This window comes from Numida meleagris, chromosome 3 (genome assembly GCF_002078875.1).
Source record: "Numida meleagris isolate 19003 breed g44 Domestic line chromosome 3, NumMel1.0, whole genome shotgun sequence".
Lineage (NCBI taxonomy): Eukaryota > Metazoa > Chordata > Aves > Galliformes > Numididae > Numida > Numida meleagris.
The window spans coordinates 91,576,565-91,596,881 of record NC_034411.1 but is presented as its reverse complement, the minus strand read 5'-3'; the positions used below and the strand labels follow the sequence as shown (position 1 = coordinate 91,596,881).

The 20,317-nt window shown below is 41.4% G+C and overlaps 2 protein-coding genes across 3 annotated transcripts in view; both read left to right on the top strand.

Moving 5' to 3' along the window:
* Positions 8,842 to 15,370, top strand: CLN8 (CLN8, transmembrane ER and ERGIC protein). Of its 2 annotated transcripts, none has more exons than XM_021392889.1 (3): positions 8,842 to 8,975; positions 10,424 to 11,114; positions 11,521 to 15,370. In XM_021392889.1, exons 2-3 carry the CDS (start codon positions 10,572 to 10,574, stop codon positions 11,833 to 11,835), a joined length of 858 nt encoding a protein of 285 aa, XP_021248564.1. In that variant the 5' UTR covers positions 8,842 to 8,975; positions 10,424 to 10,571; the 3' UTR covers positions 11,836 to 15,370. The 2 variants fall into 2 exon arrangements, with proteins under 2 accessions (XP_021248564.1, XP_021248565.1); XM_021392890.1 differs by lacking the exon at positions 8,842 to 8,975 and adding an exon at positions 8,982 to 10,097.
* The window catches only part of ARHGEF10 (Rho guanine nucleotide exchange factor 10), a 135,217-nt gene continuing 123,741 nt past the window's right edge, over positions 8,842 to 20,317 (top strand). Inside the window, exon 1 of the mRNA XM_021392873.1 lies at positions 8,842 to 8,975. The gene's annotated coding sequence lies outside the window, so the exon portion shown is untranslated. The remainder of the gene's footprint in view (positions 8,976 to 20,317) is intronic.

Genomic DNA, 20,317 nt, shown 5'->3' with positions numbered 1-20,317 from the left:
TCTGCCGACAGTGTGTTCTTTTTTTTCAAACATCTATTTCCTTGGGATTCCTTGATATATGTGATAAGCTTGATGTACGTTTTTTTTTTTTCTTTTTCAAATAACCCATGTATAATTACATAGAACCACAGAATGGCTGAGGTAGGAAGGCTCCTCTGGAGGTCAGCTGGTGCAGCTCCCCTGCTCAGGTGGGTTGCCATCTGGAGCAAGTTGCTGTTGATTAGGACCACTGATTTCTGTAGAAGATCAGGCTGACTTCATACTTAGTGAAGCTGTTCAAATGAAAAGATAGTGTCCCATAAGAAGTTAATCATTACCCTAAGGCTTGCTTTATCTCTCTTTTTTGTCTCTATCAGTTTAGAATTGCAAAATTATGCAAAATATATTTAATTCTCCTTGTACTCTATCTGCAAATGTCTTAGTCTTCTGAAATAAAAGGATGCAATAAGCAGCAATAAACACCCATCTCAGGTATCCTGTGTACACCTAGTAAAAAGACAGTGTTGTGCTGTAGCATAATCTCTTTCCAAGAAAGGAGAGTAGGCATGTAATTGTAGCACTACTTGGCCTGACCAAGAACTGGGTCCTTCCATATCCTGCCAGTCACCACTGGGGCTACACTGCAGCCTAATCCTTTGAATGGAAGGAAACACACATGGTTACAGCCTCAGTTCACCAAAGAATTACTCATGCTTTTCACTGTGAGGAACCCCACTGAAATCTTTAAAGAGCTGGTTGCGATTTTTTTCCTGTTTGTGCTTCAAAATCAAATTGTTCTGAGGAGCAAAGCCAAGGAAATTTGTTTCTTTTTCTTTCTTTTTCTACCACACATTTATCTCATACTTACGTAATATATCATCCCCTTCTGTCTTCCATGCTGAATTAACAATTAAGAGACAGCATTACTGCTGTTTGGGTTTGTATTTTTAGGAATACCTGAAGCAAATAGTTAACATCTTCTTATTCTAAAGAAATTTAAATATACTACTTATAAAAGGATCTCCATCTTTTGCAAGTCTAGAATAACCTGCCATGAAAGTTCATACTCACTTATCTTCTTATACCTCTCACATTTCTCTCAACCATTTCTAGCAAGATCTTTTATAATAATTTTTTGATAAAATTCATTTTTCTTTTAATTTGTTCTCCATTTTTTAATTGTTGCTTTACTAAATTTGTGTATGTGCTGTATTCTCAAGGATAGCAACTTGATATTGTTGTCATTATTGCACAGTACTGCAAATTGTGAAATACCTGAGTGTGTCTCCACTTTGATGAAGTTGAAAATAAGAAAACAGCATGTCATCTTACATCCTCCTTACCACTTATGGACTGTTTATTCAAAGAAGTCACCTAAACTCTTGATAACCTTGTCAATGTGATGGATTTGGTGCCATTTTACTGAGAGCACCAAGAGTAAATTTATTAGATTACTGACTGAAGCTACAGAAATATTTGTGGTTTCCACCCATCACTGACAAGCAGAGATTGTAAAGTCCTTGACTGCATCTCAGATAGTTTCCATAGGAACTCTCTGAAGCTGCCTTACAGATACAATCAAAAGATGGTCCAGGGTGGTAATCTTGGATCAAACCCTTGGCAGAGACCCACATCTAAGCCAGCCACCCTCTGTTTTGTTTTTAACCTGGCAATCGTCATTTTGCCTCCTGGTGAAGTGCCTCATTTCTATCAAGTGAAACTATTTGGAGCTAAACAAAACTCCAGAATGATAAGTGTATAGACCATAAGGCAGACACGGGATTTTCCTTTGGTTCCTGAAGAGGTTCTGAAGGGAAGTACCTGCATGAGAAATGGGAAAGAACAGCTAGAGATTCTGGATAAACCTGAAACACCAGTTATACCAGACTTGATGACTACAGCTGTGAAGCAAGAACCTAAATACTAATGCAGAATAACTTGTTTCAGTTAACATTGTTAAGACATGTGAATTAGAGTGGGAGGAATAAAAGGGTTCACTTGGGAGCTCAAGCTTGTACCATCACATCATCCTTGTTACCTGAAGCCACCCAGAAGCAACCAAGAAACTGGACACAGATGGTATTATTCTTGTCTATTATTTCCATGGGGAAAATAAGCTGTTGTAGTGCTACCAGTGATGCTGGAGAGAAACAGGTGAAAATCCTCGGAGAGGAGCATAAATAGTTACTGGTTCTAACAGAGCTGGGAGAAGAGGGAAGAAAAAAAAATGTATGATGAAATATATTTAAGTAATGATTAAAGAGACACATTTATAGTAAACACAATGTAAAGAGAAGCTTGTAAAACAGAAAGAGATAAGAATGCTTGGGAGTGGCACGTGAACTTAAGCAGATAAAGAACAAATGAAGCAGGAATACATCTTATGTATTGCAGGTTAATCACAGGACTAAAGGGAGAGAGAAGCTGAGATTCAGAAAAACTCTTGAGAGAAAAGGTTGGACCAAGCAGGAGAGAGCTTGAAAGCATCTTTTATCGAAATGGAACTAGATGAGGATTAGAACAAAAAAAAAAAGTAGGCTATATTCCCTTGCATGGAAGTAAAAGAATTAGAAGGGAGGAAAGGCTGAAGGAATAATTGCCCAAAGGCTGTACTTGGTGAGGTGCAATTAAGCAGTGGACAAGGAATTGCCAGATGTCATAGGGTCAGTATAAGCAAGATGTAAGCATCCTGAACCGTGTCTACACACAGTTGAACTTTTTCAGTGAGACTGGGATATGTGGAACAATTCCATGGTCGTTGTATATCTCCAGCAATTTCATAAAATACTTATAAGAAAAAAGCAAAATGAGTAACTCTCAAGAGGGATTCAAGAAAAGGGTAGATGACAAACTGAGTAACATCGTTAATGGATGTGATGGTGATGGGTTGATGGTTGGACTTGACAATCTTAGAGGCCTTCTCCATCCTAAATATTTCTATGATTCTATGATGTTGAAAAAAAAATCTCCAGTTCTTCTATACTATCTGAATTATCTGGAAAGACCTAAGCAAGCAGAAGCAGCCTGTTTCATTGCTACTATTTTCCCCATAACTGTTAGTTCAAACGCTGGATGCTCAGCAAATCTGGATTTTTAAAATTTTGAGACTATCAAGTGCTTCAAAAAGACAACTGCTATTATTATTATCTGATCAGGATCATAAGGAATTAAAGTTGATTAACTCGTATAAAAATGACCATAAGCAAAATAGAAAAAGAGTTTCCAAAAACTCCTGCTGATCAACAAGTACTGATGAAAGCAGACCAGCGTGGGCAGATGAATATGTTATGCAATGTAAAGCCTTTCTGAATCCTTTTCACACATGAAAGCCTTGTAACACAGGTTTTTTGAAAGAAGCTGTACGGTTCCTGTTAGCCAAGAGGCAAAATGCCTTAAACAAGCATGTTCAAAGTGGTCCTTGGAATAACCGTAGTTTGCATGCAGGAATACTGCATAAGTACTTGTTGTACAAGAATCGGGAGAACTTTGAGGGTATATGTAAAATATTAACCAAGTGAGATAACACATTTGGTATTGCCACAGAGTTCCTTTAGGCAGGGTATATGTAGTACAGCTCCCACAGATTTGAATGCAGACTGAAGATTAATATGTGGTAAAACAACAAATTTTGATTTTAAAAAAGAATTCAAGAAGCATGCTACTGAAAATATACAGTTATATGACAGGTCAGCACAAGCTGTTTGTGTATGCACAGATCTGTGTCTGCTAATATGAAGGCTTTTTGGGGAGTGGAAGAGAGGGCTAAAACCTGTCAATGGGGTCTTGACTTTTCAAGTATTCAAGTTTTATAGACTTTTCTTTCTTTGTTGGGAAGATTGTCAGCTGATGTTTTATTTCTACTGATAGGACTTAGTTCAACACATAGTACCACTGGCTGCAGGTTTTGGGTATTCTGGAATTAAAAAATAAGAGAATTTAAGGCATAACTTCAGTTCCTTCAAATGCTATTCAGAGAGATTGTCTTTTTCTCTCTGTTCAGTTATTAATTCCAATCTCTCAAAGAGCCAGGGTTGAGATTTTGAGGCACCGCTAAAAACAGCATATAAAGAAAAAGGAGACTTTGGAGAGGAGAGTCATCTATACTGATCAATAGCATAGCTCTTGAGTGCTGCCCCAGATAGACTGGCATATTTTAAAACATTTCATTCATATTCATGACGCAGGCTTAAATGTGACTATCAGAGGAGGGTACACTGAGACTGCAACAGACATAGCACACTCTCCACCACAGATCTAACAACAAATTTTTGTATCCTCATCAGACAGATTTTTCTGGTTCTCCTCAAAGAGTGGTTTCATTTGAACCACATATGAAGAAGGAACAGTACATAAAGTCTCATCTGCTACTCAGTCTAGCCATACTGATGATATTTCTGCGCTATTTTTAACGGGTCACCACCTAAAATATCCTGCACAACATTCATGCAGCAAGGGATATCTGACCATAAGCATTACAAATTTTTTACCTAATGGTCCTTTAATATGGCTATTAAACAGATTTTATTTTCTCCACATTTAAGGCCTTACTGTTCACAGCGCACACTAACAGTGGCCACACAGCTGTGTGCACAAAACCTGCCTCTTGGACTCCAGAACTGTTGTAGTGGGCTGTGACAACATTCTTGTCCCATGAAACAACAGAGGCTTCTGGTGCAGGAAGTATCTTGTCTTTGCTGGTGCTGTTCCAATGGGAACTGAAGGTAGGGATGCAAGATTCCATACCCCTACAGCTGGACCTATAAGGAGCTCATGCTCTCAGGTTCCCCACCTGCTTGACCTTGTATCCTCAGTGTACATCTCCTAAGCCTCTGGATTTAAAGCATTCTAACACCAGTGAGAGGGTTCCATCCGCCTCTGAAAGTACAGGGAGCAGGAAAAGGACATGTAGCTGTAGGGAATGAAGAAGAAAAACTGATAAAACTAAAGACATTGTTAACCATCATTGACTATCTGTATATTAGTAGCTACAACAAAGGAGCTATAAATTCATTACTGCATACATTATTTAATTATTAGCATGTTGCCTGGAAGAAGATTGGCCTGTGCCAACTGGCACTTTAGACAGTGCCTGGTGTGGGGCATTGGTCCCATTTTGAGCAGGAGTCTGGTAAAAATGACCTTCAGAAGGCAGCATTTCTATGGATATTTTGGGGGATGGCTAATGCGAAAAACCTATTCAGTGGGCAGTTTTGATGTAGCTACCCCATTCCTGAGTAACTGGCTGCCCCTTCCATGGGCCTTGGCCTATTTTATTTGGTTGTATAGATGTAGCCATTCAGGAAACAAAACAGAAATATTGTGAAATGCAAAAAAAAACACTGTTCAGTTTTTGACAACAGGCAAGCACTACTCAATCAGTATAAAGAGGCTCTTAAATACAAGGGGCAGTTCACCCAAAGTGTAAATGCAGTGCTCCCTACTTGGAGGTGCTCTTTGCTCTTTCAGTGGTGGCATTCAGAAGATCTCCAAAAAGTTGCCCAAAACCAAGATAACATAGTCGGGAAATTGAGCTTTTAACAGATCATGATGTAGAATGCAACTCAATTGACTGTGAAAGAGAAAACTGAACATGATGTAAAATGGAAGATGAGCCTTACTGCAGGAAGAACTATTTTGAAATGCTTGACGTTATTGTAAATGATATATAATATAATATGCACTTTATATAATAAAATATAATAATGAGACAGCTATTAAAAACTGTCACTAAGTATGGTGGTAGTATCAGTAGATTCAGAAAGTAACACTAAACTATTACATCATGTCTATGGCTGATAGTAATTAAAAAATTAGATTATGCTTGAGAAGGCAAGAAAGGCATATGAGAAGAAAAAAAACAAGAAAGACAACAAGTATCTGTGATCTTGTTTTTACAGTATGATCACAGTACCTTATATGTAAGTAAAACTCAAATTTCCTGCCTCAGGAAAGTTGTTACAAATTAAAGGAATTCCTTAAGGAGAGCCCTGGGAAAAATAAAATCTGGGGAAACTAGAACACCTACCCTCAGTGCATCAGCTCCAGCAAAAGACCTAGCTGGCCAAGGGGAAATGGTTAATGTAATCTTTTTGGATTTCAGCAAAGCTTTCAATACTATTTCTTACAGTATCCTTCTCAATAAAATGTCCAGCATACAGCTAGAAATGTACAGGCTGGCAGCCAGTCATGAATAGGGTCCCCAAGGGCTCAATTTTAGGACCAGTTGTCCACAATGTTTTTATAAATGACTAGGATCCAGGAGTCAAGTGCACACTAACTTTGCATATGACGCTAGATTGAGAGGAGCTTTTGACTCCCTTGAGAGTAGAGAGGCCTTACAGAGAGAACTCGACAATTTAGAGGTCTGGGCAATCACCAACTGCATGAAGTTTAACGAGCAAGTGCCAGATTCTGCACCTGGGATGTTGCAATCCTGGCTCCATGTACAGACTGGGGAATGAGAGGTTGGAGAGCAGCCCCATGGAAAGGGATCTGGGGATTCTGGATGACAGCAAGTTGAATCTCAGTCAGCAGCTTGCCCTGACAGCCCAAAGGGCAAACCATACACTGGGGTGCCCCAGGGCCAGCACCCTTGCCAGGCAAGGGGAGGGATTGTCCCCCTCTGCTCTGCACTGCGTGGCCTCACCTCGAGCACTGAGTGTAGTTTTGGGCATCACAATGAAACAACATAAAACTATTAGAGAGCACCCAAAGGAGGGTTTCTAAGATGGGGAAGGTTCTACAGGACAAGACATATCAGGAGTAGCTGAGGTCCCTTGGTTTGTTCTGCCCAGAGCAGAGGAGGCTCAGTGGAGGCCTCATGGCAGCCTACAGCTCCTCACAGGAGCAGAGCTCCACTTCAGGAGAGGGTTGAGTGGGTATTAGGAAAAGGTTCTGCACCAGAGGGTTGTCAGGCACTGGAACAGGCTCACCAGGGCTGTGGTCATGCCCCTAAGCTGCCAGAGTTCAAGAATCATTGGACAACACTCTCAGAAATATGTATTGAATATTGTGCTGGTCCTGTGTGGAGCCAGGAGTTGGACTTGGTGATCCTTGTAGGTCCCTTCCAGTTAGGGATATTCTATGATTCTATGATTCTACATCACATAGGAGTGCAATCCCTTTCAGCAACAGACCACCCAACTTTTGCTTGTTTGGCTTTCTCATCTTTTTTTATTTTACTAAAGCGGGACTGGCATCTGTTGGGGAACAGAGGCAATTAAATGGATATCCACCACCAGCAAGGTGGTCACCAGTGACAGTTCCTACAAACCTTATACTTAGCCTCAGGCCCTCCAGCCCATTTTCTTCTTCAGGGTTAGTAGACAGCTCTGACCGTATCCCAAAGTTTTACAACACATTTGCTCTTCTTGCTGTGCAAAACCAAATTGTTCTGTGTACATGTCAGCGCACGTTATTAGGATCTCAGTCACCTGATCGTGAGCATGCTCTCTGTAGGAAAGAACTATTTTGGCCAAAATCCCTTGCCCTTCGCTTACTGCTGAGTCTGTGCCTCTTGGACAGAGACTAGGTTACTTTTAGAAATGTGTCAGGTATGCTCCAACACATGACTCACCCAAATGACACATAGGTAGTGTCTGGGTGGGTGGACAAATCTGCCTGAGTCTTCAGTCAAACCTTAGTATCCCTTGGGGCTGTCTATAGAGGAACTCAGAGAAGCCCTACTAGCAGCTTGCAGTGCCTCACACCAAGCATATAAATAACTTAGGATGGCTGACCATGTCTAAACTCCTGATGTAATTTCCCTTTTCAGGTTGCTCAGGGAGTCCATTGGCAACAGGGTTATCAGTTACCAATTAAAAAGAAACACTTGAACAAAAAAAACCCTCCTCCCTTGATCTCCCTCTGCTGTGGCAGTGCCCAGGTTTCCACTCACAAGGTCAGTGCTCACCTCTCAGGCTGGAAGCTGAACTTAGATCAGACCTTGAGGACATTCACATCCCGAGTCTGGTCTTTCACCACAAGTAGGCTCGAGTTCGGGTTTCAGCTGTTCTATACCCAGTGCTCTGTGTAAGGGAAGTTGTGGCTTGATTTTTACTTTTCATCAGTTTTTGGTGGAATCATGTGGGCAGCTGTGGGATTGAGCTTCCTTAGACAAAACCGTCAGCCAGCTCAGTCACTCACGTGAACACCAAACTAAAACCTGGACATGAGTTTGGGGCATGGCTGAGGAAACCTCCTGTTGTGGTTTCCCTGGGCCCTGCCCAGGGCCCAGCCAGCCTGAATCACTGGGATGACACAACTGCTCTTTACAAGCATGGAGAGAATCATGTAGCAGCACTCCATGACATGCATTTTGTAATTTGCTGTCTTTATTAGACACTGGATAATTACAAGTAAGGGCAGTTACTGTGACATCACTGGTACTTTTTTTTTCTTTTTTCCAGCAGGGACCTATTAAACATTATTAACTTTTCAGTGGTGCTGATGAGTCTGTTAGGGTGAAAAAAAATAAAAATATTGTAAACAAGGCTCTTCTCCAACTTAATTCGGAAAATATATATATGCAACAGCTCCTCCTGGATTTCAGCTACGGGAAATCTGAGGATGGCTGCTGTTTCTAGACTCCTTTCTGCGTTCGAACCGGAGCAGCCAAACACCCCGTGCAGATGCACTCCAGCCTGACCCCTCCCCTCAGGCGCCCCCTTCCTCCCGCCGCAGTGGGGGCGGCCGTTGCCCCCTCTGCGCTGCAGTGGTACGGCCGCGCTCTATTCCAGCTGCGCAGTGCAGGGTGGTTCGTACCATTAGGCTAGCACGCGGGGGGGGGGAGGGTGTGCCGTGCACATGCGTGCTGGGTGCATGGCGCCGGCAGAGCTGAGGGTGGCTGTTGCAAGAGCCGTGGCGGGCCAGGCCGGGCTGGACGCTGCCTGGAGACCTGTGGGGGCGGCTCGCCTGTCGAGCAGCCCCGGAGCCGGGGAGAGCCGGGTTGCTATCGCGGGCAGTGCTGCCAGCAAGGATCGGCGGGGCTGAGCCAGGTCTGTGCGCCGGGGCTGCGTTAGGGGCTCGGCGGGGAGCGGGCAGCTGTCGCTACCGGTGCTTGCGTGGGGCCGGAGCTCTCGGGGCCTGCCCTGGCCGTGCCCTCGGGTCAGTGCCCTTCACCGCATGGGGGGAGGCCGTGCGGCTCCACATTTGGGTCCGTCTTCTCAGGTGTAGGGCTGCCAGGTGTCGCCGGCAGCCCTGCTCTGAGGTGTGAGGGGCACTGAGTAGCAAGGGCCAGGGTGAACACAGCGTGGGACAGAATGTTTGAGGTTGGAAGCGACCTCTGGAGACTGCCTGGTCCGACTGCCCTGCTCACCAGGGTCACCCAGAGCACATTGCTTAGGGTGCAGCTTTTGAAGACCTCCAGGAAAGGATGCTCCACAAGCTCTCTGGACAGCCTGTATCAGTGCTCAGTCACCCTTGCAGTAAATAAGTTCTTCCTCGTGTTCAGGTGGAACAGATCCTTACAGTGCTAACGCCCTGGGTCTTTTATGTCGTGGTGGCATTTTTTGGATGGTAAAACCAAGTGGGAGCATCTCACTGGGGTTTCTGTACTCCGTTGTCACAGTGGCTTTCTTATCTAGCTCCTTCCTGTGGTTCTGGCCATTTACAGGTAGTGATGGCTCTGGTGGCCAGGCTGATACAGCCTAAATCATGCATAAAATGAACTGGTACTCAAATATTTAAACACTGTCCAGCTCTTTCCACCCCGCAAATTCATGATCTTTAACTGCTGCGTGTTCAGGAAGTTTCAGCTAACTTGAGGCACTCACTGCTGGACTGTTCAGTTAATTATGCTAATGTTGTTAATCATACATATTAATGCTGCTTGTCTGCATTCCATACTCGTGTTGCATTTTTGGAATTGGTTTTCTGTTGGAAAGTCGTTTAACATTTGGAAACTGATTGCTAAGTCTTGTTTTGAGATATGATCCTGAAAACTCATTTCTGTGTGAGTGGTCCCATGTGCTAGGATAACTTTTCCTATTTTCATGTCCCAAGTGCGTATCTGAGGTTCTGACTGGAACCCAAAGACATAAGAAGTGGTGGAAAATCAGTGAGGGAAAAGCAGAGGAGTAAAAGAATAATGCTTGGTGACAGCACACTGCTGTTGAAATGTGAGTTTTGTGAGTAAGAGAACAGGATTTGCTTCTTGTGTTTTCCCTTCCTCTTTCTTGCCTTCCTTCTTCGCTCTCTTCCACTTTTGCTTCACTACATTACATTGTACTAGTAAGGAATTTGCAGACCAATTGCTAATCCTAAACATATAGCTTAAGTTGTTTTTTCTTTTTGGTTCATCTATCTACCTGTCTTTGGGATGGCTGTGCCCAATGGCAGCAGAGCTGAAGTCGTAACTGCGATGAAAGTGAGTTCTGTATAGTTGAGCTGTGTATACAGATGACTTTTTAATAAGATTCACTTTATTTTTTTCTTTTTGTTCCAGATGGAAAAAAAAGAGTTCATGGTTGCTGGTCCGCATAATAGCGGAGGCTGAATAGGCATAAAGGAGTGTATATAGTGTGAGTGAGAAGTATCAAACCCCCTGCAAGGTTTTGTTCTGTTAAAAGGGGGAAAAAAAAATCAAAGAAGACATGAATCCTGCGAATAACAATCAAGCATTTGGGACCATTTTTGACTGGGACTATCTCTTATGGGAAGTTCGTTTGACGTTTTTAGCTGCTGGTTTTTTAATCTACCTGGGAGTATTTCTTCTGTCTCACTGGTTATCTTCCCAGATGAGTACCACTTATCGTGCCTTATATGCAAAGGAGAAGGTGTTTTGGAATATGGCAGTCACACGTGGTGTGTTTGGACTTCAGAGCTGTGTTGCTGGGTTATGGGCTTTGCTCATAGATCCTGTTTTTCATGCTGACAAGGTGTATTCACAGCAAAAGTGGAGCTGGTTTAACTGTTTAATAGCTGCTGGATTTTTCTTGCTTGAAAATGTAGCTGTTCACATGTCCAACATCATTTTTAGAACGTTTGACGTGTTCCTGGTAGTTCATCACTTACTTGCTTTTGGTGGCTTGGCTGGTCTAGTAATCAATGTAAAATCTGGACATTACCTACCTTTGATGGGAATGTTGCTGGAGATGAGTACTCCCTCAACGTGCATTTCCTGGATGCTTCTAAAGGTAAGAAGTTGAAACTTTACAAATTATGTTCTTAACAGTTTTCACGCATCTCACTCCTTCGTAAATAACGTGCGCAGTTTGCCTGGATAGCTTTGCAGCAAGGCTGTGCTCATCTAACTGACATCCATGTTATTGTGTTATCTGCTTCTACAGAAGTGCGATTGTGACAGTTCTGCACGTAGGCTTCTGTGTGGTGCTGTGAGCGTATGGCTTGTGAGATGGTTTGTAGCTAGTCTGAGTTTGGAATGATGTATGCATGTGCTGTATCATAGCTCTACATGAAAAAATGCCTGAGGGGATGTGTATGCAAAGGCTGTGTATTTGCTTTAGTTGTAGAGATTCTTTACTTCCTTATCTTGAAGTAACAATCACAATTTTTGCATACTTTCCCTTCTTGTTTTTCTAGGCTGGCTGTGCAAACACCTTTTTCTGGAAGGCAAACCAGTGGGTAATGATCCACCTGTTTCACTGCCGCATGATTCTCACTTACCACATGTGGTGGGTGTGTATTTTCAACTGGAATTCTGTGGTAGAAAATCTGGGACTTCTCCATTTTATTGTTTTATTCTCTGGATTATTTGCCGTCACACTAATACTTAACCCATACTGGACATACAAAAAAACCCAGCAGCTCCTCAGCCCAACTGACTGGAACTTTGAAAATAAAACGACGGAAAATGGAAAGCTAAATGGTGAAACATCTCGAAAGAAGAGGATGTAACACTGGAACATCTGTTTCCTAGCATGATATTAGACTACAGCAGAAGGATACACTGCAAAGTAATTGGTCCATGAAATCGAAGCTTTTGCAAGAAGCTCATTAATACAGACATTCCTTGCTGTTCGTATTCAGTATGAATCAGAAGTATTTAAAAACACTGTATTTCATATGTACATATACATAAATCTTCAGCATCTTAGCAAAGAATTATGCCAGCGGTTTTGTCAGTACTTGGACAGTATTTCATGATTTAGCAATGACACACTCTAATGGTATCCTTTGTCCTGATGCTTCAAAGTGACTTTATAGCTAACTTGTCCACTAATCTTAGCTTGAATCAAATTTAGCTTTATTCTCATTTCACGTATGTTGGAGATACTGCTACTGAAAATTATGTTTAGAAGATAAAGATCAATTCTGACCCAAAATAGGTGTGGTGTGGATACCTGTGTGCCATTAAATCTTGCCCAGTGGTTGAATTGGTCACGTGGCAGAATGCAGTAATGGCTGAGTTTGTGGGTCTTTTAAGTGCACTTGATGAAAAGGAAGCGACAGTTACGTGTTTGCTGTCAAAATGAATTGTAGTTCCCAGGTTGCCTTCAGTATGAGAGTTTATACGCACAGCAAACATGCATGTGGTGAGGAGTGGGAGCGCCTGTTCACTGTGCTGGTGGTCATGCTAGGTAATCATGGTGGTCATTTCTGGACTTGAAATCTATGAAAGACAAGAGTCTTTGACTCTTGACTGTTCAATCCTTGAAAAGTTTGCTGGCTGATTGGTAAGATTATCTTCTTTGTAGGTCACAAATGAATAAACATGCAATTAGTTCCACTAGTACTCCTGTTATACTTCCTCTTATTTTTGGAAAACCTCTTAGTTATTGAGGGTTTTAGAATCTGAGTTGACTCATCTTTGGAGAAAAGCCTCTGTTGTCTCTTTTAGAAGTTCTATTGTTCTTTTAGTATTTTTATTCTACTTTAAAGAACACAGAAGGTGAGGCCATCAATTCTTTGCACTTTATCTACCATATCTAACCATGTAAGTTTTTAATTGACGTAGGGAACAGAGAGGGTTTTTGGATAGCAGCTTGGGAAGTTGTGAGGGTTGTTCTCCCACTTGTAGTAATACTTGTTCCTGGATGCAGTTTTGGACAGCAGATCAGGGTATAAAGATCATGATAGAAGAGAGTGACACCTATTGGCAGGAGAGTGACAGAGATTACTAATGTTGATGTACTATTGAGGTAAAAAGCATATCATTTGAAACTTCATCATATGCTGTGATATGACACAGATTTATTTACCAAAGTAATAAGATCAAACAAGCCGAAGCTGTGAAGAACTTTAGGTTGAGGCATATGTTAGAGGCTTTGTGTCCTGCTCTGTGTGGGAGCATACTGTTTAAAATGGCAGAGGGGAGGCAGGGAGAGGAGAGTACTGTCTTGGTGCAAACAAGCCCATTTCATTACATTTGGTGGGAACGTCTTTATTTTGTTTGGGTGAGGAGCTTACTGTGTTCCCTAATTCCCTAATAAGATCTTTTGCATGTCTTACTACATATGTATAATGTTTAATACCTAAGAGCACCTGTTAACCTAAATGCTGCTAGACCTGCTAGAACAGGAGATCTATGCAATAATACAAATAATAGCATTCACTTTGTTTCTTCTGGTTTGATGGGTGAGAGGGTTTTACAGTCCATATAGAAACATAACAGAAAGTGAAAATAGACAACGTTTCTTCTTCAATTCTATTACACTGAGCCTCTGTTTTCTTCACTGCAGGTTCTAGTGTCTAATTACTCTTAAAGTGCTGCATTTCAACCCAAATAAAGACCAGCTACAGTTAGCTTAGAAATTTTGTTAATGTGAAACTAATCCCAGGCCTTTGGGGCCTCTTTTGTAAGGCCTCATCTACAATTGGATAGAGGAAAAAAAATTTGCCATCAGCGTCAATAGGGTTGGGATCAGGTCACAGATTGTGCTGCTGCCATCGTTTGGGAAACTTTTGCATGACATTTTAGGGTGATTTGGCTTGCCTAGGTGACTGTGAAATGCTTCATCGTGCTTTCTTGCTGGGCAGGTGTATTTGAGGAGTGCTGCTTGTGCCACCTCTCTGGTAGAAGGTTTTTTTTGAAAAAGATAACTGGTTTGGTGAATGGTTTTTGTGCGTGTGTCTTTCTGTTGTTCTTTTAAAAAAAAACCAAAATGTCTGATCTAAGGGTTGGACCCTATCCACACATCTAGTTCTGTGTTCATACATTCCTAAATCAGTGTTTGTTTTCCTCTGTTTGTATCTTAGGTTTTTTTCCAAAACCTGTCTATGATATTTATTCCTATCTGCAGTACTGGTCATGATCCAGCAGCAGTCACAGTGCTACAGCAGTGACTGGCAAACAGTTTCTAGCACGTACTGTTGAGCTCTTCTTTTGTTAAATGCCCTTGTCCAGTTTTTTTTCCTGATAACACTGATCAGCTGTTGATGTTGTACAGTTAACGAAAGACGCTTTTCTTAACCTCAGGGAAATTCCCACTTAAAGTGAATTTAGAAGTATTAATGAATTGATAAATTCAAGTCTGTTCCTCATACCAGTGTAATATTTTTTGAATGCATCTTTACACTGAGTGCACGAATAAAAGTATTTTATTGAGCAGTTGTATACCATGAGTTTCATTTACTGATGAAAATAATGCCTTTTTTTTTTTTTTAACTTGCTGCTCGTAGCTGATTGTTTTCATAATGCATGTGTTAAAAGATAACTTATTTTGAAATAATCTTCCAAGCTGGGCAGGGGTGATGTCGTATGCATGGAAGTAACTCTAAAACCTTGTAAACTAGTGCACCTTCATCAGCATTTAACAATAGCAAGTTTAGCTATATGGTTGAACGCTAGAAGCTGTTTTATATATATGGGTATGTACTAAAAAGTATCACTTGAAATGACACATCTGGGTTGAGTATTGGAAGTGTGATCTCTTTCTGCATTAGGCTGTAACTGTGAAGACACTTCACTTGGTGTCAAGTGATGCTTCATGGCTTAGTATGAACCACAGTCATTTTTTTTTGAAGAAACTGTTCAGTTGCTAAACAGCAAAATAACAATTGCAAGCATTGAATGTGCCCGTCTTCAGTAGTGCTCTGCAGGACTTATTTCCTGATCCTTTTAGCATTAGTGAGTTAAAGGAAAACAGCATCAGTACTGGCATTTCAACTATTCTGGTAGGAATGCACTGTGCAAGCAACTGGCTGGCATAATTTTGGTAGCTGCCTCTGGAGTCGAGTCCCTAAGATTAATTGAAGCAGAAGTAGAGATGTTCATATGTAAAGCTCCAGTGGCTGTGGAATGTATGTGGGTACAGACTGGGAGGAGAACAATACCTAACAGTACTTGTGTGAATAAAGTCCTTCTTGTAAATAATCTGTAAAAGGAACTTGTTGCTAATGTTTTGCTATTCAGATGTTTTCAGTTCACAGATAAATGTATTTTACTTTCTAGTTCTTGCCATAAACCCAGAAATAAATTAGCATACACTTACTTTGACAGTGTTATTCAGCAATTACAATCTTTTGATCCTGTGTCGTGGCACTGGTTGATAAGTGAAAGTCTCTAATTAGGCAAATTATGCCTGTTGCTCTAGTTAGCAGCCCCCAGATGGGTTTCCAGTGTTGGAAGAGACATTGCAGACTCCGATGGACTAATTAGTGTGTTCTGCTAGTGGTAGTGTCACAGAAACAAGTGTTCTCACAGTAAGTCATGCCTGCGTGTTCTCCCTAAGCAAAACAATACTGAGTGAGGAGGAATGACAAAGATAATGACAAAGCGAGCATAGCAACATTTGAGGTGGCAGAGACAAACCTAGCATGAAAGAAAAGGAGTGGGGCCTGCTCACATTTGCACAAAGAAGCAAGCAAGCAAACAAATGGACAGTGCAGTCACCTGCTGCTGTCACTGCGCGTGTCTGGATGAGTCGGCTGGGGTCACTTCTGAGTCCGTACAGGTATGACTGGAGCAGAGAGAGCTGAAGTTTAATGCTAGATTCATCTGATACAGTGCGCATTACTTCTGAGCTGAAATGTTTATTTCTCAACATGATTCTCTTTTTAGCTTCCTCTGCTGCTTTGGATACGTAATTCACGTTAAAGTGACACTGCTTTCACCAGAATGTCTCCTGACATCTAAAGACTTGTGAGTACGTGTGTGATTTTAACACTGGTAATTGACTGTAGCAGCTCCAGGTGCTCAGTGGGACCTGTTGTTTTTTTGTTGTTGTTGTTTTTAATATTTTTAATGCAGACCCACATAGGTCTGCCAGAAACACTTTGCTTTGTGAACACCAAAACCGTGTTCACTGAAGTATGGGGCTTGTACTAAATGAGGGGGGAAAAAAGCCAGATAAAGCCCATGTGATTGTGTGTTAACTCTTGTTTCCTATGTATAAGGTAGAGGCTTGACCTTCCTGCATTTCTGGACTGTGCAGTTCTGCTGGCAGAATCTTTTAAGAGTAAATCATGGTGATAACTGCAATATCTTGAAAAGCAAAGACACGCTGCCAGTCTGTAAAAGTATGGTGGTTTGTGTAGACAAGGAATATCTAATGAGCTTGGTCAGTTTGCTTAAGAGTTCCATTTACAAGGTATAAGTGCATCTCTGAAAGCAGCAGCAGCAGCTTTGCCTAGGAGTCACAAGAAAGGTGAAAAAAACGAAAAGGTTTTGGGGATGAGATTGCTGCTGGGCATTGAATATGTAAATTATCTGATGTTTTAACTCTTCTTTTTGCCTCAGCAGCACATTGGGTTAAGTATTTTTGTGACACTGGTTGAGACAAAGTCTTGAGGACCCTTTTTAGGACATCAAACAAGTCTGTTCTGTATTTCTGACGTCAGATTACCCAGATTACCCATCCTTGGTATATGCAGGGTGTTTTCTGTTTATTTTTCCCATAGTAGGACTTCAGGAAAGACATTATAGGAAAATTTGTTCATAATCTTAATTTTCCATTGAGAGAATCTTTCTTCAGACTGCAGTTTGGGAGATGCCGTACTTGGTAAACTATACTTTTAATATCTCTTGATCAAAGTATCACCTACATAAACCTTAGCACCTAATGAATCATATTTAAGCAAAAAAATGTGCTATGGTATATTGTTTGCTAAGGTAGAAGCAATATATATTGCTATATAGATAATACTTCAATCTAGATTTTAAAAAATCAGATTTAGAGTCAAGAGTTCTTGAAAGTGTTCATGAAGGAGGTGCTAGTGCTGGTAAAACATCACAGTATTATAACACTGAGCTGTCAGGGTAAGTATTGGTGTGCTCCGTGCTAACTGATGTTTCCCAGTCCTAGTGCTGGTGCTTCAGGGAGATGTGGCAGACTGGGCAGCAGCAGGCATCATATCAGAAAATGAATGAGCGATGCTGTTATTAAACCAAATGCTATTTTGATGTAATACTTCGCATTTAAGAAATGCTTTTCTAATATGTATTATAGAATATCCCAAGTAGGAAAGGGCACACGAGGATCATCAAATCCAACTTCTGGCTCCACACAGCACCATCCAAGAGTCTGTTACCTTCTATACAACACCTTTACATATTTAAAGGATATTATCATGCATCTCTTTCACTCTATCTATACTAAACCAAGCCATTTTTTTTTCTGTTCTTCCTATCAGGATTCATTTGCAGTACCTCTCTTTGTTCTTGCTGCTCTCCTCTGGACTTAGTGTTCCACAGCCAGCAGTTTTGGCAAACAAAAGGATTGAAGGAGTAAAAAGGGTACTGCAGGTATGATTGGTTCTCGAAGCGATCATGTATACTGGAATGCATAATGGGGAACTGCTCTTTTCCAAACACAGTGACTGCAGGAGCCCAGGATCTTTGTTTCTCTGACAACTGAGCTGTTCCCATATTCTGACTCATCAGTGGCTGTTTCTACATGGGTGAAAGCAGCTGCACTCCGCAGCACTACTCTAACTCTCGTAGGTGAAAACAACCATGAGGCAAGCGTTACCCTACAAGCTGCATCAGTCCTGTAAAGTTCTGTCCCTTGTGACCATTGCCTATTATGACTCATCATTATGTTTGATAAGGGAGATGGAGGGGACCTATGATTCTATGAGGCTCCAGCATGAGTTCTGCAGGAGCTCAAAATGAGTAGGGCTGTTAGATATCCTTGCTCTGAGGTGTTTCTGGAGGATTACAACATGCATTCTTTGTGGAGGACACATGAGCAATGGGAGAAACAACTGGACATAAACTCTTCCAGAGAAGTTGTCTGCTGTATCAGCAGATAAACAGGAGAAAGAAGCTGAGGAAACCAGGCATCTCTCGAGAATTTGGTAACATACATTTAAGTCATCCTAATCAGATTTCATGCACGCTTTTGGAAAGCAAACCATAGGAGTGATGTTGTCTGTCCTTAGGAGTCACACTGTTTGGGTCTGTACTCAAGCACCTCAATTTCCAGCAGTGCATCACGTGGGCCAGAACACTGCTCTGTACCCACAGTGTCCTTAAGATGCCCAGCACATGTGCTGGAGTGGATGCCTGTCCTTTGGCTGCTTAGAGATGAGAGAGAATTTTGCTGGAGCTCCTGTAAGCAGTAATGAGAGAATGAGAGTAAGTAAATGGTGGTGAGGTCTCATTGTACATCTTTCACCTGTAAAACTGATGTAAATGTCTTAGGATGCTTGGTACAACCTGATGCTATTAACTCTGGCAGAAGCCACAGGTGTGCTGTAGTTATTGACAGCTAATTATGGGTAGATAAATAATAAATTTCATTGCAGTGATTAGATGATAACTGCTATTAGGACATTGCTGTAGGAAAATACTAGGAAGAGTGGAAGATATTTTGGGATTTAGTACCTTGTTGTATCGTCATTTGATCTATTACTGTTGGATTTATCCAACAAGGTTTCCCCAGCAAGTTTCTACTGGAATCAGAGAAGTATATTGAAATACTCCTCCTGCTGAAGGAGAGTATTGCTTGTAGATGATACTTTTAATCATGGAATTGAACAAGTTTGCTGAAGACAGGTTTCCTGCCATTTCAGCTCTTGAAATGATAGCTGCATATGAGTGAAATACAACATATTTTTAAAAATTACCAAAACAACTGCTAAAATCATCTCTCTAATGGAAATTGAACTGAATACCATAGTGGTAGTTCTGGCCTTAACCTTCCCATGTGACCCAATTTTCTCTCTTCATTTTCTTTCCCACTTAAAGCCTATACAAGTAATGAAAGTCACTTTACATTCACACTGTAACTAACTGTATTGAAAAGAAATAACTTTGTAAAAAAGTGCAGTATTTTTCAAAGTAATACTTTTAAATGTTTCATTTGGAATTCAATTCATATGAACTCACACAAAGACAAGGGGTAGTTTTGCATGTACCTACTATTAGAGAGATGAAAAATGTAGAAAGAAAGGTGGAATAATCAAATTTCTTCAGAAATACCATCATTTTCTACCAGAAATGGTAGAAAGATCTTACAATTTTCACGTAATTATAATACACTTAGTGTGCTTGGGTATATTTCATTACTTGCTGTAGCATGAATATACTTGAATAGGTAATATTATCACTGGCTGATGCATGGATCTTTGAATAACATTTAGTTTTACATTTTCATATTTAAAAATACAGATTTTAAATGGTATCTACCAATAATAAATAGTTGCACCAATATTAAGTAGTTTTTGCGCTGCTGAAAAGAGCTGTAGGTGTCCTTGTCCACTGCAGAGGAGTTGGACTGGATGGCCTTTAAGGGTCCCTTCCAACTCAAACGATTCTATGACTCTATATCAGGAACTGAAGAATTATAATGTATTTAAAAACGTTGTTTGTCAAGGTATAACATGTGCATGGGTATATTGTGGAGTACATTCTCAAAATAATCGTAAACATTTTTTGATAAAAGGAGGCTGTGACTTGTTTTCCTGTGGGCCTACAAATGGTTAATGGTATGTTAGGGATAAGCATTACATCTTGTACCAGAGAGCTTCGATGGACTAGGGGTTGGCTCGGGCGGCACTGCTCTGCCTGGACTCTTGCTGTGGGGAACAGTAGGCAGCAATAACCTGCATCAAGAAGGAGACCTGCGCGCTAGGGATGAGGTGCTGGCATCTTTGAGAAACCTTTCTTTTGTTACACTGAAACAAGAGCGATTTTACTGAAGGGCTTCATTTCCAGTGATAAATGAGGTTCAGTTCTGAAGTAGCCGCAGTGGCTTAGCGTGCTAATGGACTATTCCTGAAGACGAAGCTGGGATAAAATGAAATCAAAAAGTTAATGTATATTCCGCACGTGTCCAACTTTTCCGTCCCCGTAGCGAGACGCGTACACCTCCGGTCCGTCCCGCACCCGCTCCCAGCGGCAGGTGCCCTCACCCCGCTTCCATGGCCCCGCGCCGTGCCGTGGGGAGCGGAGGGGCCGGGCCCGCCGCGCCGCGAGCGGCGTGCCGCTCCGCCA